The sequence below is a fragment of the Papio anubis genome, chromosome 20 (genome assembly GCF_008728515.1).
Source record: "Papio anubis isolate 15944 chromosome 20, Panubis1.0, whole genome shotgun sequence".
Taxonomy (NCBI): Eukaryota; Metazoa; Chordata; class Mammalia; order Primates; family Cercopithecidae; genus Papio; species Papio anubis.
The window spans coordinates 20,649,371-20,666,646 of NC_044995.1; the positions used below are offsets into that span (position 1 = coordinate 20,649,371).

Consider the following 17,276-nt stretch of genomic DNA (forward strand, 5'->3'; position numbering starts at 1 on the left):
GGAGGTGGAGGCTGGAGTGAGCTATGATCTCACCACTGCACACCAGCCCGGGCAACAGAGTGAGATCCTGTCTGAGAAAAACGCCAGGTACAGTGGTTCATGCCTGTAATCCCAGCACTTTGGGAGGCCAAGATGGGCAGAAGTCAGGAGTTGGAGGCCAGCCTGGTCAACATGGTGAAACCCCGTGTCTACTAAAAATACAAAAATTAGCTGGGCGTGGTGGTGGAGCCTGTAATCCCAGCTACTCGGGAGGCTGAGGTAGGAGAATTGCTTGAACCTGGGAGATGGAGGTTGCAGTGAGCCGAGATCGCGCCACTGCACCCCAGCCTGGGCGACAGAGTGAGAATAAAAGCACTGAATGAGGCCTCCTTTGAGCTAGGTTCTGGGGTGAACAAGGCTGTGAACACAACAGTGACAAGAGCGACCCTAGGTTCTGCCTTACAGAGCTTAGTCCGGTGTGGGTAGACAGCCCCATCCTCAGACAGTGACAGCCCCGACTGGTCAGGGCGATGGGTCCCAGGCCGAGTCGCTGGGCTGTGTTGGGGAAGGGGGTGCTACTGCGCAGGCGCTGCGGGAGGCCACTGGGGCTCAAGCACCGCGGATTCCCGCTCATACGGCCGGCCGAATCACGTGGCAGTCACGTGGCGACCACTGTCTAGCCCAACGGTGAGTGCAAAGCCACCTGGACTGGGGTCTGGGCCCAGAACTTTCCCAGAGCTTTCTGGGGCCACAGATCACCCTCAGACCCTTCCGCGAGCCCTCAAGCCCCTCCCACCCTGCCATTCTCTTCCGCGGCCCTCAGACCCCGCCCCCACCCGTTTAGCAAACCCTGTCCCCATTCCGCTGACCCCTTCCCCAGCCCCAGACACTGTCCTCAGAGCCCCCTTTCCCAGCCTGCAGACCCCACCCCCAACACACAGACACTTCCCTAGTCCTTAGTCCAGGCGTCCCACCCTCGGACCCTCGAACCGTCGGCAGATCCTGCCATCAGTGCCCTCTCCTCCTTCAAAGCCCGCCGGCTGCCCTCAGACCCCATCCACCCCGCGGACCCCACAGACGCTGTCCCCAGAGCCTCCCCACGACCCCTCTCACCACCTCTCAAATCCTAAACCACAGACGCCTCTTCCTCCCACCGCAGCCTTCAGAGCCTCCTCCCAAGCCCTTCGACTCCCTTCCCAGGCTCAGATTCCATCCTCGCAGCCCTTCTGCCACCCTGGCACGCCCGACCCCAGCCCTAAGCCCCCTCCCAGCCCCCCAATTGCCTTAGATCCCCCTCAGCTCTCAGTCTCCCTGCGACCCCTGCGACACCTTCTGGTGTGTCGCCCTCCCAGAGCCACCCCCTTTTCTCATTCAGCCGCCTCCCTTCCCATCAGACCCCTCCTGAATCCCCTTCCCTTCTAGACTGCGCCCCCAAAACCCCCAGCCAACTCTGTCTTTATTGTTTTCTTGTCCCCAAAGTTCCAGTCCTTCACATCCCCCTTCCCTCATGAGACCCCCTAGCGGATCCCTGCCCCGGAACCGGACCCCACAGACGCCCTCACTGCCCTTTCGCTTCCCAGTGGAGCTGGGTTCCAAGAGGGATCTAGACACCCAGGTGGGCCGTCTGCACCACGTGGCTGTGGCGGGGGAGCCCAGGATGGGGCCCGGCCAGGCTCCTGCTGAGAGGTGAGGGCCTGGTTGCTGGTACATCTGTGGAGGCAGGATCAAGGAGCTGTATGGAAGGTGTGGCTTCAGTTGGCCAGTCAGCAGTGGTACCGAGCACTGACTGTGTCCCGAGCTCTGCGGTCCCTGATGGGGATTTAAGGGTGAACATGACCCTTGGACAGGGTGGACAGGTCCGCCCCCGGTCTGACCAACTGGTCTGTCCCCACAGAGAAAGTGTGCCGTGAAGTGGCTCACAGAGCCAAGACCACACCCAGGTGTGTGCCCCCTGTGATGTCCCCAGACCCCATCCCATTCCAGGTAGGAGCCAGGATGGGGCTGTGGGGGACCAAGGGAGCTGTAGGACACCTGGGCAACCCATGCCAGCTCTCTGCCATCCCTCTCTGCAGGCCCCAGAGACTCCTGAGGTCACAGGCCACAGCAGGGTGCAGCCTGGAGCTTGGGCAGCAGCTTGACTCTAGGCAGCAGCTCTGGGCCTAGCTCAGGCCCCAGCCCTGGGTCTGGCCACAGCCCCACAGCCAGGGTCAGCCTGCACTGCTGCCTGGAGCCCAGCCCAACAGTACAGATACCCCCAGAGCCTTGAACAACTGTCCCATTGCTAACCTGTGACTACCTCTGCCCGCCCTCCAGTAGTCACCAACCCCAAGTTCTCTGGCTGCCTCTCCTTTGACCAGGGAACTTTAGGGTCGCCCAACTGTCCCCTCACTCACCTGTGACCCTTAACCAACCCTGCTTCCCCCAGGGCCCTTCCCTGCACTCCACCTCCAGCCTCCAGGACTCAGCCTCCCTGCTGGGGACCCAGAGCTCTATGGAGCAGTTTGAGGAAGCTCTCAGCCAAGATTCCAGCCCTGCAGGGGCTGCTGTGGCACACACACAGGGTTACTCTGCTGGAGCCCCAGCCCTATGAGCCCATCCCCAGCCTGCTGACCCACAGGGAGGCTTCCCACACATTGGGAGGCTGCTGGAAGGCCACGAGGGCAGGCTAAGCAGGGGACCCCGAGCCCAGTCTGTGCCCCATCCGCCCTCCCAGGCCCGCTGGAGCGCCATGGCTACCAGGTGGCATCTCCAGCCTTCTCTCCTGCAGGCACCTGCTACTGAGCTGACTGGAGAAGGTCTCTTCTCCAGCCTGCAGAAGTGAGACCTGAGGCCTCGGATGGGAGGACTCTGGGTAACCCTAGGTCTTTATCCCTGAGGTAACCCTAGGTCTGCCTGTGCCCCACTGCTTCCCAAGATGGACCTGCTGGAGATCATAGCAGAGCTGCAAAAAGGATGTCAGCTTGGAGAAAAGCCCAGCCTGAGCCCCACTCCTGACCTAGACTCCCAGGGTGCCCATGGTTCCCGCTCTGCGGATACCACCTCTTAGAGGCTCCCAGGAGTAACTCCTGCCTTGGTGCCTCCCCAGAAGGAAATAGAATGATAGAGCGCCCCCTCTGTCTGTCTTCACTCACTGAGTTTGGCCCCAGCACGACTTCAGCAGCCACATTTTCACCATTTTATTCGTTAATGTTGTCAGATGGTTTAGTGGGGCATGTGGGGAAGGAAGGGTAGTTGTCCCCCCATCCCCGTGCACAGGTCAGGACATGCTGGGGGCTCCTGGAGGGAGAGGAGGATGGGGTCAGCCTAGCCCCCCCACCCCAGATTTGTGCAAGGGCCCCCAGGATGGAGCGGGGGGATGGGCGGACCCTTCAGTCCAGGGTAGGGAAGCTGGGATTACAGGTTAGGGACCCACATCAGAAGCAAGTTACAAAGTTAGAAACCTGGGGTAGTGGTCGGGGCTCAAGAAAATACAAAACAAGGGATTTGGTTGAGCCAAGATCCAGTAGGGGTGAAGGGAAGGAAGGACGGCCCCTCCCAGCTGGTGCTCAGCAGTAGCTTCGGGTCTGGCCCTCAGAGTGGAGGGACCAGCTGGGAGTGGGGTAAGGGGGTGGGGGACCAGCCCCCTCCCCTCTTTGCCCTCCATTTCTGTACAAGGACCCTCGGTGGAGCTCGCCCCCCCTTCCGTAGGCTGGCGGGGCTGCCCTGTAGAGCAGGAGAGGCTCAGGGGGGCCCCAGGGACCTGGCACCCTATGAGGGGTACGGGGGCCCCAGGGTGCCCGTTGTTTCTGGGGAAGGCGGGGGACTGGGGGACCGGGATCTGAACGGCTTCGGGGGTGGGCAGGAGGGGAAGAAGAGGAGGAAGAGGCAGGTGAGGGACCTCTGGGCCCTAGGGCTAGGTTGACGTAGAGGGGCTCAGGCGGTGTGGGGCGCCGAGCAGGGTGCTGGGGGGCTGAGTAGCCAAGGTGGTCAGGGGGAAAGCAGGAGGGGGCTGGCGGGTAGCTGAGCAGGAAGTCAGGGGACCTGTGGAGTGGGGGCGATTGGCCAAGCATGCCATAGGAGGCATTGAGCCTGTCGGGGGGCATGGAGCGAAAGGGACTCCAGGAGCGGGTAGGGCCAGAATAGGGGGACCCCTCACCTGCCCCGATCTCATAGTACAGGTTCTCTCCCCTGTCGAGTGGTGCAGGGGGGCCCAGGGAGCTCCTCCAGACCGGGGCTGGGGAACTGGGCTGGAAGGATGGGGGGCCCAGGGGGTACAAGCCTGGCTTGGGGACCCCGAGGAAGGGTGGCAGGCACTCCCTGGGGGCTGGGGAGAAGAAGCCGGGGGTAGGAACCTGTGAGGGGACAGAACATGGGGACTGGGCTGCTGCCTCTGGTGCATCCCTGCCCCCCCCACCTGCCCTGAGCTGGGCACTGACCTGGGCAGGGCCTCGGAGTCCCCTCCTTGAGGTCCCCATGGGCCGCTGGCTCCTCAGCAGGCTCCCATCACTTTGTTGCCTTGGTAAGTAGGATGGGGGTCCCGGGACCCAGACACTCGGATGGGCTAGGGAGTTGGGAGGTGGCCCACTCCCTGAGGTCCCCGGGGGCTCCCCACCCACCTCCAGAGACAGCGACCGGCGGAAGGGGGATCGGGGAGCAGGTGGGGTGCCCCCACACTCCTGCTGGCTCTGTTGCTCGGCCACCTGCTGAGCCCGCTCAGCCAGGGCCAGGGCCATGAGGCGCGCTGGGTTCTTGGGGGGCGGGGGTGGGGCACCCCCAGGGCGCAGGAGAGACAGGGGAGGGGGTGGCAATGGTGACTCCATATCAGGACCTATATAAATGAATGGAGAGGGGTTCAGCTGGGGCCAGGCCCTCAGGGTCAGTGAGAGCAGGCGGGGACAGGGGTGGGGTAGGCCGAGCAGGACTCACCCAGTGGGCCTTGAGCTCCCCGGAGCTTGCTGCACATCTCCTGCTGGCAGGCGTCAGTCAGCGGGGCCTCGGCTCCACGCAGCAGCAGGGGTATGAGATGGGGGCGCAGGCTCCGGCCAGGGCTGAGAGCTGGTGTTGGGGTGGCTGAGGCAGGTGCTCCCCCAGCCCCCAACAGTTCTAGGACAGCGGGTGGCACTGATACAGCCAGGGGCTCTGAGATGTCCAGGGCAGCGGGCGAGGCAGGGCTGGTGGGCCCTCGGGGCGAGATGGCCTGGGGGGTCACCCTGGGTGGGAAGGCAGAGGCAGGGGCGGGGGGTGCTGGGCTGGCGGGAGGTGCGGGATCCCCTGGGGTGGGGCTGCTGCAGCGGAAGGTTAAGGGATCAAAGTCCAGCCCCCGGAGTCCCTCCAGGCAGCGGGGTGGGCTGAAGTCCAGCTCATCACCATCATCTAGCCAGGCTGAGGTACGGTGTGAGGGGGACCCAGAGAGTGCCCCCAGCCCAGCTGCTGAGGACTCAGAGGATGAAGAGGAGGACTCCGAGGAGGAGGACTCAGAGGAGGAGGACGAGGACAGGCTCTCGCAGGAGCCAGCAGGTGCTGGGCCCACGGGGAAAGCGTCGCTGCTGGAGTGGGGTCGCCGCAGCCTGTGCAGCCTCTGGAGGCCTGAAGGGGTGGAGTCAGTGAGACCATCCCTGAGAACAGGGCGCACAGCCCCACAGAAAGCTGGGGAAAGGACATGAAGAGGCACCTCCCCAGAGAGTGCCACAGTAGCTGTGAAGCCAGGAAAAGCTGTTTCAGATTCACGGTGGAGACCATGAAGAGGACACTTCCGGCCCAAAGCACGAAGGTCCTGTGGCCGCCCCACAGGCTGTGGGCACGAGACCAACAGATTCACACACAGCTGCTGAGCCGGCAGGACAGTGCCTGTGCTCCTGGGTACATGGGAGGGCAGTACCCCAGGAGTGTGAGGACAGTGGGGTGGTTCAGAAGAGCCCCCAGAGGCATGGCTGGGTGGGATGGATAAGCAGCCCCTAGCAGAGGCCGGAAAGCGGCACCCAGCAGCGCGGCAGGCTGTGAGGTAGCAATGGGGAAAAAGCCAAGCGCGGTGCCCCTTTCTTATGACACCCTTTAAATAAAGTTTCCAAAATGACTAGAACTGAGCAGTATGATCCTTCCACACACACCTGTGTATGATCAAACCCGGAAAGCAAGGGCAGGGTAGTCTGCAAATTGAGAGGATGCCTCCAGTGGGGAAGAACTTGAAGGGGAGAAGGAATGGAGCTGCTTTAGTTCTAGGCTGGTGGGTTCATGGATGTCCATAATGTTATTTAAAAATGTTCAACAGGAATAATAAAGACTTTTTAAAGGGCCTGTCATGGACCAATAAGTTAAGTTCGGTGTGTGATGCACCAAAGGTGATACTGTATCCAACTCATTGTACATAAAGGCCAGGTTAAAATTTTCAAAAGCCCCAGGACCCCCAAAGGTGAAGTACAAAATTTGGAGGCCAAACCAGGGCCCCAATTCCTCCTGGCTCCACTTGGGCGCAGATAGTGCCCCCCCACTTCCCCCCCTTGCTCACCAGCCCCGCTGGCCTGCGATGACAGAGACTCCTCGCTCTTGGCAGATCTCAGTGTGACGGTGTCGGGTCTGCCGCCTGCAGGAGACGAAGAGGTAGGAGGGCACTCCAGCGACCACCGCTGCCCACCAGCCCGTGGCCCAGCCTCTCACCTGAAGGCTGCGGTGGGGCGCGGGTGCCCCCCAGCCAGGGCAGGGGCTTCTTTCGAGGGACACTGGGGCCCCGGCCCAGTGCAAAGAACGTCTTCCAGCTGCTGCCCCCTGGCTTCCGCTGTTTCTCCCCTCTCTCCCCTTTCCTCCTGCGGTTTGGGGGAGAAATGGCAGGTCGTCTGAGGAACCAGGCCTCCACCTGCCCCTCACCACCCCCAGCATCCCACTCACCTTTCCGCAGGTGAGGCGGGGGTCTTGGGAGTTGTGGGCTCTGTGGGCATCCCCAGCCGGCCCTGCGTGCGCGCCTGGGCTTCCTCCAGCGTCAGCAGGCGGGTGGAGGGGCAGCTGCCCGCGAGGGACTTGGGCCTGGGGAGCAGGCATCGGCCTGGGGAGTGTGGAAAGGGGGCACCTGTCAGCTCTGGGGCCGCCCAAGGCCACGGGCAAAGCCAAGCGCCACAGCCCAAGCCCCGGCCCCGCAGCATGCCCACCCGGGCTGGCAAGGCAGGGGGCCGGGGCGGATCAGGAGGGAGCGGGCGGGCAGCAGGCAGGTGGGAGGAGGGCGGGGCAGGACGAGCTGATGAGGAGGCAGCTCCCGGCAGCCAGCGAGGGCAGCGGCTCTGGCTTCAGTTACCTCGGGCCAGAGGGCCCTCCGACGAGCAGAGTCCTGACTGGGCTGGGGTCCGGGGCAGGGCGGGGAGTCTGGGCGGGGCCGGGGAGGGGTCAAGTCTGGGGACCTCCCACCTCCTCCCAGGTGGACCCATGGCCCCAAACGCCCCCAGGAGCTACAAGGGGTGAAGGAAGAGCAGCGTCCGGGCCAAGAGGTGGGAATCCTGAGCGGAGGAGCTGAAATGAGAAGGAGGGGGGGCGCGGGGAGGGAGAGGCCGGGGCGGGGTCCTCAAGGAGCCGGGAGGGAGGCCCAGCTTCAGTGGGGTGGGGATGGGACTGGGAGCCCACCTGCCCTCCCTCTGCAGCCCTGACCGTGGTGGGCAGTAGCCAGGACCTCAGCGGGTGGGAGGGCATACCTGCAGGGTCGAGGCCAGCGGAGGTGAAGGTGTCGCTGAACAGGACGTCCACGTGGGTGAGCAGAAACTCCACCACCACCGACTGCACCCGCACTTCCCGGAACGCCGCGGCACCACCCATTCCCACTGACTCCAGCTCCATGGACCTGGATGGGAGGAGCGGGAGGGAGGCCGGGTGCCTTGAGCCCAGCCAGCAGGTTCTGGCAGGGCAATGTGGGGAGCCAGTGGAGGCAGTGACTGTCTATTCAATACCTCTGATCTTCTCAAACTGATCACACCTCGCTAGGCTCTCAACCTTCCCCCAGAGCCGCCCCTCCTGCCTTCCCCATCTCAGTCAGTGTGGTTCTTCCTGTGGCTCAGTCTGTCACCCCCTCCACTGCCCCATCTGGCCCAACCTCTGTCTTCCCCAGCCTGGACATCCCAGAGCCTCCTTCCTGGCCTCCTGCTACGGTCCCCACCTGCAGCCAGAGGGATCCTGGGACCACCTGAGTCCCATCAGGGCCTACCTGGCTCAGAGCCCTGCCCTGGCTGCACCTCGCTCCAGGCAAGAGCAAAGTCCTCACTGTGACCCATGACCTGTGAGTCACCCCTGTCTGGTCCCTGTCACCTCTCTGACCTCATCATCTCCTCTCCTTCAACCCCTCACTCACTCAGCTCCAGCCACACCAGCCTCCCTGCGGCTCCTTCAACGCACCAGGCACCAGCCCAGGCCCAGATGTCTGCACCTGCTGTTCCCTCAACCTGGCACTCCCCAGATGCACCCCCAGGGCCCTCCCTCATCCTCTGCAGGTCTTGACTCAAATGTTGCCTTCTTAGTGCAGTCTTCCTCACCCACTTTATTCAAAACTGTACACTCTCTTCTCTGTACCCCTGGCCTTTCTCATTTCTCCATCCATCATATGCCCGCCCTCTGACATATCACCTGTTTTACTTGATCATGTATCTGTGCCCCCAGGAGAATGTGAACTCCTGCAGGGCAGAGATCATGCCTGTCTCGTTCACCATCAAGTCCTCCAGGCTTATTCTGCTGCTGGCCACAGAAGACCTGCCAAAACCTCCCTTGCCACCCTCACTAAAAACCTCACACTGCCCTGACCCTGCACACTGCCCTTCCCTCCTCCTCTCTCCTCCTCAGCACTCATCACCATCAGACCTTACTCTGTATTTTCCTGTTGATGTTCATGGTCCATCTCCTCCATGAGAACATGAGTCCCAGGAGGACAGGGCCGTGCTCCGTGCTGTGTCCCCAGTGCTGGGGATGGGGCCAGGTCCACGGAAGGTATTTGATAGACATGTATTCAATGAATAAACAAAAGAAAAGCTGGGTGGGTTCCTGGCGTGGTTTTGGGGAAAGACCTGAGGGGTGGGCAGGCGAGCAAGCAGCTCACCGTAGCAGGTTGGGTGCCCAGACAATGGCCAGGTTGCGGGCATGCATGCTGGTGTTAGCACTGTGTCTCGCCATGCGGGCCAGGTGCCTCAGCAGGTACTCCAGGGTCCTGGGGGTGGGAGCAGAGGGGGACACCTGAGCCTCAACCCCCTTGGAATCCCACCAAGTCCCACCCCGCCCCTCCTGGTTTACCTGTAATGTGGCGGGGGCAGCTGCTGGATGACATCGTGTACCCGCACCAGACGCTCCTCCTCCCCAGGCACTGACATGGCCTCCTGAGATGGTGGGTGGGTGTGATGAGGATTGGGTCAGAGGCGTCCCGGCCCCCTCCGTCCCGCCAGCTCCCTTACTCACACTGAATTTCCCATAGAGCTGGTAGGTGAGCAGAGGGTTCGGAAGTTCTCGGAAGTAGAGCTTGCAGAGGGAGGACACGCTGTGGATGTCCTGCAGGAAGGCGGGGCCAGACAGCTCTGGGATCCTCTCGCTGTCAAACTCATGCCTGAGACCACCATGTCAAGGAGGAGGAAGATCCAGGTCAGAGGGGCTCACTCACCTGGCCGTGCTCCCCCTGCCCCTACCCCCAAGTGCCTGCAGGTGGATGGAACCCTCTTCCCCAGGTCCTACACTGGGCTCTTCAGAGGCAGAACCTTACTGAACTCCCCAGCAAGCCTGTGTGGCAAAAGAGAAGGGTGCTGCATTTACAGAGGAGGATGCTGAGGCTCAGGCAGATGTGCCTCTGCCTGCAGCTACCCAAGACTGACTGACTCCAGAGCATGAGCAGCTCCTACCAAGAACCGCCATTCTCCTGGCTGTAAGAGGGCACTGGAAAATGTGGACAAAATCCCAGCACCCTGCTGCTCCCAGTTCTCTGGTGGGGCCCCACTGCCTGTGGTAAAGTCTCCCACCCACTGCCACTTCTTGCCTCCCTCTTGGCACCCCCGCAGGCTTCAAGCACTCCCCTCTCAGCCTCCTGCAGGCCAAGATCTCGCCTGGCTCCTCCCCACTTCTAGACCCCGCCCTGGCTCAGAGCCCTCCTGCGGTTCCCCCTTCACTTATAGTACAAGCCAAAACCCTAACATGAAGGCTTTGCCTGCACTGGCATGGGGACTCCTTGGCCATGGCCTCCTGTCGCTGTTCCCTTTGCCCCGCTGCTCCCTCTGCATGGCCTGCCCCTCCCTGCCTCCAGGCCCTCAAATGAGGTGGCTCTGCCCTTGCCATCCAAAACTGCAGGCCTCCCTCCTGGCTCCTCATCGCCATCCTCCTACCCCAGTCTGTTTTCCTCCACAGAACCTGTCATCTTCTGGTGGACTATATCCCTTCCCTGTTTGTCTCTTCCTCTAGCCTGTGGGCCCTGTGAGGGCAGGCGTTTCTGGCTGTCTCACTCACTGCTGTGTCCCCAGTGCCTAGAACAGTGCCTGGCATGTGGCAGGTGCTCGGTGAAGACAGAGTCCTCGCTTAGATTGTGAACTCTACTCTCAAGAGAGCTGTCCCTGACCCCAGCCTTGATCCTGCAACTCCTGACTCCTGGTAACTGTGTCCCCAGCATGCGGCACGGGGCTGGAGTGGAGGTGCTGGTGCCTGTGGAAGGACAGGGTTGGCTAAGGGCCCTCACCGAAGCCTCTGGATGTTGGAAGACACGCCTGATAGCCGGTAGATCCCATCCACCACCCCATGGGCCTCAATGAACTCGGAGCAGCAGCGCAGCACCTGGGGCACTGAGAGAAAGCAAGGTCAGGGCTGGGTGGGCCGCAGCCCTGGTGTGACGGGTGGGGTGGGTGGGCCCAGGCCTCACCATCCTGGCCTGAGTTGCTGAGGTGTTCGCCAAGATCGCAGCCAAACACCCTCTGTCGCAGGATTCCCCGCTGCCGCAGCCGCTGCCGAGAAGGGCGGGAGCGCATGAAGGTGCGGAGCAGGCCGGCCAGCTTCCCACGAGGCCGCGGCACAGCTGTCGGGGCAAAGGGCAAAGGCAGGCCTTGTGGGGTCAGCATGGCCAGGGGCCTGGCGGGGCAGGGGCAGGGATCTGGCAGCCTGTTTCTATTACCTGAGGTCAGAGACGAGATACCCTGGGGAGCCGGGATGCCACATGGGGGGCCATCGGCATCTGCTGGGCAAACAATGGGGTGGAAGGGATGAGTGGGAGGCAAAAGACGCAGGAGGCCCCACCTTTCCCCACCCCTCCTCACCCCTCCTGTCTGTCCGTGGCACTTACCCGCCTTCAGGCCCGGACCTGGTCGCTCTGTGAAGAGTTCCACACACTCACTGGGGAAGAACCCAACCTGAGGAAGGTCAGGGTCAGTGGCTGGGCCACCCCAGTTGGCAGGTGCTCTAGCCCCACCTGTCCGCACCCAGCTGGACTCACCTGGAAGCCTCGCTTGCCCCGCCACCAGCTCCGATCCTCCGTGGGTGGCATGTCGATCACCGAGACAATGTCTCCCACCTGGGAGGGGGCGGGCGGGAGGAGAAGGGTCAGAAGGAGCAGGGGGTGTGGGGAGCCCAGCTGCAGTCTGCTTCCCCACAGCCTCACCTCAAAGGACAGCTCATCTGGTGCCTGGGCCGTGTACCGTTTGATCACGTGGGCGGCCGCCACTGCAGGGATATTGAGTGACGCCTCCTCACTGAGGAGCAGTCGCCGGCCGTGATTGTCCAGCTGAAATGGAGGTGGGATGTGGCAAGGACAGGTCAGGAGACGGTGTTAGTACAGGCATACCAAGCTCCTCCAAGCCCGGCGAGGCCACTGCCTGTCCCCTGCCAAGAGCCCCTGTCACACAGAGCTATTGGTCAAACACCTAAATTCCTGTTTGTAGGGATGCAGCCCTGGCACCCTCTGGGGGTGGGGAAACCTCTAAGACAAACCCCTTTATTTCCCCTCACATGTCCCAGGATTCTCCCACCCGAAGGCTTCCCCACCTGAAGGCTTCCCCATCCACCTCTGCACCTTCATCCTCCACAGCAGATACCGCATGGTTGCCATCTAAAAACCCTCTGTGCTGGGCGTGGTGGCACACGCCTGTAATCCCAGCACTTTGGGAGGGCGAGGCTAGAGAATCGCTTGAGCCCAGGAGTTTAAGACCAGTCTGGTCAACAAAGCAAGACTCTGTCTCTACAAAACATTTTTAAAAAAAAAATTAGCCAGAGGCCAGGCACAGTGGCTCACACCTGTAATCCCAACACTTTAGGAGGCTGAGGTGGGCAGATCACCTGAGGTCGGGAGTTCGAGACCAGTCTGACCAACATGGAGAAACCCCATCTCTACTAAAAATACAAAATTAGCCAGGCGTGGTGGCACATGCCTGTAATCCCAGCTACTCAGGAGGCTGAGGCAGGAGAATCACTTGAACCTGGGAGGCAGAGGTTGCGGTGAGTGAGATCATGCCACTGCACTCCAGCCTGGGCAACAAAAGTGAAACTCTGTCTCAAAAACAAAAGAAAAAAAAAAAAAAACCTTCTGGTTTAAGCCACTCATAGCCAGGTGTTCTGTGAGTTACAGCCCAACCCATTTCTAACTGATATACATTTAAATCCTTGTATCCTCATAGCCGAACACCTGCTAACACACATACGTGCACACACACACTCATACACATTCTCTCACAGGCATGCGCCCACACAGACACTAAAATATCAATGCCTCCTCCACTCTGGCTCCTTTCTTTTCTATGCCCACACACACTCCCAGGCTGGTTCTCGCCCCTCAGACACCCCCTCACCCACTCTGAACTCCAAGCCCCCTGCCCAGGCCCACCTCCATCCAGGTGAGCACAGGCCCGCAGTTGAGGTTACTGTCCACCAGTCCTGACAGGGTCTCCAGGTACTGCAGTAGCAGTGGCACCAGCATCTGGGGGCAGGTTGTCAGGGTGGGCCTCTGTGAGTGGACGTGAGAGAGCCCACTGCCCTCCCACACTGCCCTAGCTTGCCTCTGGGCTGAAGTTCATCCTGAACGCATGGGTGCTGCTCAGCTGTTAGGTACTGAGACATGGGCATATGAATGAATAAGTAGGCTGGGCCAAGCTCTTGAGTGCCCTGGTTGGTATGACCATCGTGACCCTCCCATGGAACCCCCTGGAACTCCCCATGATCCTAAAACTTAGTGAAGCTAAATGTAGCAAAAGCCTACTACATTTCTAAGGTTTCTCCATTCATTCAGATTGGTTGGGACTTGGGCCATACCAGTATTTAAATATTTTTCTATCCTGCTGCCTTGATGATTTCACACACTGTGGATGAGGATACACTCACGAGGCAGGGGCTGAGACAACAAGCAGGTTACCTGGGCAGCCCTGGCACCCTCGGGGGGCGGGGGAAGCTCCGGAAGGCAGGAGAACCTCCGGTCAAATATGCACCGGTGGAGGTGGGCATCCAGGGAACGAAAGTCATCGTAACTCCGGAGAACCGGCCAGGAACGGCCCTGTGGGAGCAAAGGGACAGAAGGGAGCAGGGGCCCCATGACACCGAGCTGAGGACTCCCGCGGCCAGTCTCCCAAGCTAGATGAGAGGTGGGGTGGCCTCACCTGACAGGTCACCTGCACCCCGAACACCAGCTCATTCTCTCCAGAGAGGCTGGGCCCTTCACGGTCTGGAGACAGCAGGAGCTGCAGAGGGAAAGCAAGGCCCAGGTAGACTTTTGTCCCATTTCCTGACCTCCCCGGGATGGCATTCTCTAGGGATGGGTTTGTGTCCCCTTTCTGGACCTCCCCGAGGACAGGGCCTGGTGATGTGCTGGTCCCTGGCACAGAGCAGATACCTAACAAAAGTTGTCGTTGAATGAATAAAAGAACAAATGGATGAATGAATGAGCAGCTCTCCCCATCTGCTGTGGCTCCTGCAACTTTTGCTACTGACTGCTCAGATGCATGCAGCAGCCAGTCACAGGGACAGGTTGCAGAAGCACAGCAGCTGATATCATTGCAAGGTTGCGTAGGATATTGTCTTCCCTCCTGGGTGCAAATGCAAAGCCCCCATACCTGAATGTGGCCAAAGTCGACGTTCTCGTAGTGGAAATGGGCGCAGTCAGCCAGCCGTGGGAAGGGGCCTCGAGGAGCTGAGAGCCTGGGAGACAGGGGATGCATCACCAGCGGCTCCTTGAGCCTCCCCAGCTCCTAGCTGAGCCCTTTCCTCCCTCACTCTCACCTCTTCCCAGGCTTCCCCTTCACACTGGGCCCCCCAGCGGTGGGTAGGGGCTGTACCGAGCCCTCCCCTGGGCCATCCAGGCTGTCAGTGCTGCGTGCCTGTAAAGCAGAGAGAAGAATCAGAGGCCCCCAGAGATGGGAGCAAAGAGACAAGGAGAGCATTGTTATCTGGCAGCACAGGGCCCAGAGCCCGGGGCGCTCCACACACCGCCCTGAGCATGAAGCAGGAGGGCAGGTCGGGGGAAGTTAGGGCTGGGCTGAGGACAGGACTGCTTCTTCGTGTGTGATCTGGGGTGGTGGACTGGAGAAGCAGGGACCAGACGTGAGGCAGGGCAACAGGACGGAGAGCATGCTGGTCCCATCTCTCCCTGCTGAAAACCCTTCCATAGCCCCTGCAGAGTACAGTGACCTCCTACCACTGTCTGGACAATCATGGCTCCCATCTCATCAGCCTTCCTGCTTCCAGCCTCTCCCCTCCTGCCAGCTTTTCCGCAACAGCCTGGATTGTTTTCAGAAAACACAAATCTAGCTCTGTTTCTCCATAGATCCTGGGCCTTCAATGACTCCCTGTTGTCTTCAAGATGAAGTCTGAATTCTCTGGTCTGATAATCGAGACTTCCCTGAGCTGATTTCTGTTTACCTCTCCAGTCCCATCTCTTTCCATTGCCCCCGCTCGCAGAGCTCTTGAACTTCTGAGTCCAAAACAAGCACCCTCTTCGCATTTCCTTCGAGGCCTTTGCAAAGGCTGTTCCCTCAACCTGGAACACTTGCCCCACCTTTCCCTGGAGTACATTCACCTCATTCCCACCCCTTAGGTCCCAACTCACATGTGCCCTCCTCCAAGAAGTTCTCCCTGACCCTTCAGGCTATGCCTGGCATCTCTTCTGGACTCTCTCCATCCCCTGAAGTTCCCCCATCCCAGGTTCCATGCCTCGACCTGAGCTTCTCCCTTTACAGCTCTGATCACTCTGAGATGGCACTGGTGGTGACAAGTTCATCTCTCTCATTGGACTATGACTGGCCTCCCAGAAGGAGGGCCCCAGACTGAGCTCCCCAGCATACAGCCAGGCATGGAGTTGATGTTCAGACAGGATTGTTCCTGATTATTTTCTGGGTCCCCAGTGCCAGCCCAGTCGCACAGCAGGGGCTGGGTAAAATCTCATGAATAAATTAACCAGCTGCCAGACAGATTCACCAGACTGGGCTGTAGCATCTCCCTCCTCCATGTCCCTGCAACCCCGAGTCACCCTCAGGGTCTCACCCTCAGGGTCTTTCCCCCTCCAGCCCATGAGGTTCCCCAAGGCAGGATGGGAGCTGACTCTCTCTGTGCCTGGAGCATGGAGCCTGCACAGAGGCGGTCTCAGTGAATGTCTGCTAAGTGAGGGAATGAATGGATGAATGAGCGGGAGCAGCATGGTGAGAGAGGGAGATGGTGGGGGAGGGGGATGAGGACAAGGAGATGGAGCGGACCGAGGATCAAGGGAGGTAGAGTGCTGGCCTGTTGGGGTGGAGTAAGGAGGGAGTGGCTGGAGAGATGAGGCAAAGGCTCAGACTGATGCTGGGCGGGGGGGATTGAGAGGAACCAGGATGGGGTGAAAATGAGGGAGAAGGAGAAGAAAAGGGTCAGGCTGGGGATGGAGCGGGTGGGGGTGGGGCCAGGAATGAGAAAGGGGCTGTGGGGAGGAGGAGGGGGCTCCTCCGGGGAGGGCTGAGGGCTGGCAGAAGGATGCCGAGGAAGGTGCTGGGATGGGGGCTGGGGAAAGACCCAGGAGCCTCAGGAGGCCTCTTCGGGGGCCACTTGGGTAGCGCGGGTCCCTTCCTGAACCAGCCCCGCCTCCTCTCAGCCCGGGCCCTAGGTCCCTGTCACCCCATCCAGGGCGTGGAAGAAGGGGATGCGCGCTGAGGGGGCGGGGTCGAGGTACGGGCTGGGACCCGGGATGGGGCCGCAGGACTGGAGGGACCACGGCTGAGCACAGGCCGCGGGCTCGGGCGGGGCCGGGGGCGGGGCGCGCGGGGCGGGGCTGCGCACGGACAGACTGACACGCGGACGGACAGGCTGACGGCCGCGTGGGACCCTCACCACCATGGTCGCGTAGCCTCCTCAGGCCCCGGCCGCGCTCGACCCCTCGCTCGCCGTTCTCGTCGCCGCTGCCGCCGCCATGGCGACACAAAGGGGAGGGCGCGAGCCGCGCGCGGGCGGCTGCAGACCCCGCCCCTAACGGCTGCCCGTGGCTCCGGCGCGCGCCCCACGGGGGCGGGGGGCAGCGGGAACGCGGCGCTGCTTCTCATTGGCTCCGCCCTTGGTCCTGGTCGATGCCCCGCCCACCAGGCGGCTTCTCATTGGCTTTACCTTGGGCTCCGCCCCGGCTCTATATGTATATTCGGTCCCACCCCCCGAAGTTTGACAGCGCCACGCCCATGACTGCTTTTCATTGGCTGTCATCGCCCTCCTGAGACATGCCCCCAGGTTCTTTATGCTTTGCTTCCGACACTTCCAACACCAAGCAACAGACCCTCCCCTTCGTCCACTCCCAGTGGCCATTCTTCTGACTTTTTATTTTTATTTTTTTAAGAGACAGGGTCTCGCTCTGTCGCCCAGGCTGGAGCGCAGTCCTGCAATCGCGGCTTACCGCAGCCTCAACCTCCTGGGCTCCAGCGATACCTCCCAAGTAGCTGGGAATACAGGCGCGCGCCACCACGCCTGGCTAATTTTTTTAGACATGGGGGTCTCACTATGTTACCCAGGATGGTCTTGATCTCTGGGGCTCAACAGATCCTCCCGCCTCAGCCTCCATTCAAAGCGCTGGAATGACAGGCGTGAGCCACCACGCCAGCCCCGATATTCCTTTTTTTTTGAGACGGAGTCTCGCCTGTCGCCCAGGCTGAGGACATGAAACCTCAGCTCACTGTAAGGTCCTCACTGGTTCACGCCTGCTCTCCTGCCTCAGCCTCCCGAGAGCTGCGGGATTACTGGCGCCTGCCACCATGCCCGCTTTTTAGGTGGTGTGTCTTTTAGTAGAGACGGGTTTCACCGTTAGCCAGGAGGTCTCTATCTCCCGACCAGGATCCGCCTCTGCCTCGCCTCCCAAAGTGCTGGGATTACAGGCGTGAGGCACCGGGCCTGGCCTAATA

The 17,276-nt window shown here is 61.0% G+C and overlaps 1 protein-coding gene and 1 long non-coding RNA gene across 13 annotated transcripts; one reads left to right on the top strand and one right to left on the bottom strand.

The window, feature by feature from the left end:
• The first annotated feature begins 270 nt into the window (after positions 1-270).
• LOC108583270 lies at positions 271-3,091 on the top strand. The gene is made up of 2 exons (XR_002518968.2): positions 271-1,665; positions 1,874-3,091. It is a non-coding gene; the product is annotated as an uncharacterized LOC108583270 (long non-coding RNA).
• Positions 3,092-3,140: 49 nt separating this feature from the next.
• Positions 3,141-16,365, bottom strand: ARHGAP33 (Rho GTPase activating protein 33). 12 transcript variants are annotated; one of them, XR_002518966.2, is made up of 23 exons: positions 14,561-16,024; positions 14,146-14,243; positions 13,980-14,064; positions 13,527-13,607; positions 13,286-13,423; positions 12,761-12,853; positions 11,543-11,665; positions 11,378-11,455; positions 11,228-11,294; positions 11,060-11,122; positions 10,811-10,963; positions 10,631-10,733; positions 9,373-9,517; positions 9,211-9,293; positions 9,020-9,127; positions 7,632-7,777; positions 6,841-6,994; positions 6,613-6,758; positions 6,464-6,538; positions 4,885-5,544; positions 4,575-4,786; positions 4,395-4,473; positions 3,153-3,255 (listed from the first exon to the last, which is right to left on the bottom strand). XR_002518966.2 is itself a non-coding variant. In XM_021931042.2 (22 exons), the coding sequence occupies exons 2-22, from the start codon at positions 14,585-14,587 to the stop codon at positions 3,525-3,527; spliced, it is 3,888 nt and encodes a 1,295-aa protein (XP_021786734.2). In that variant the 5' UTR covers positions 14,588-14,643; positions 16,225-16,336; the 3' UTR covers positions 3,141-3,524. The 12 variants fall into 12 exon arrangements, 9 of the variants coding, with proteins under 9 accessions (XP_021786734.2, XP_021786736.2, XP_031515476.1 ...); XR_002518965.2 differs by lacking the exon at positions 3,153-3,255 and adding an exon at positions 4,206-4,310; XM_021931042.2 differs by adding an exon at positions 16,225-16,336 and having other exon boundaries at positions 3,141-4,786; positions 14,561-14,643.
• Positions 16,366-17,276: the final 911 nt, after the last annotated feature.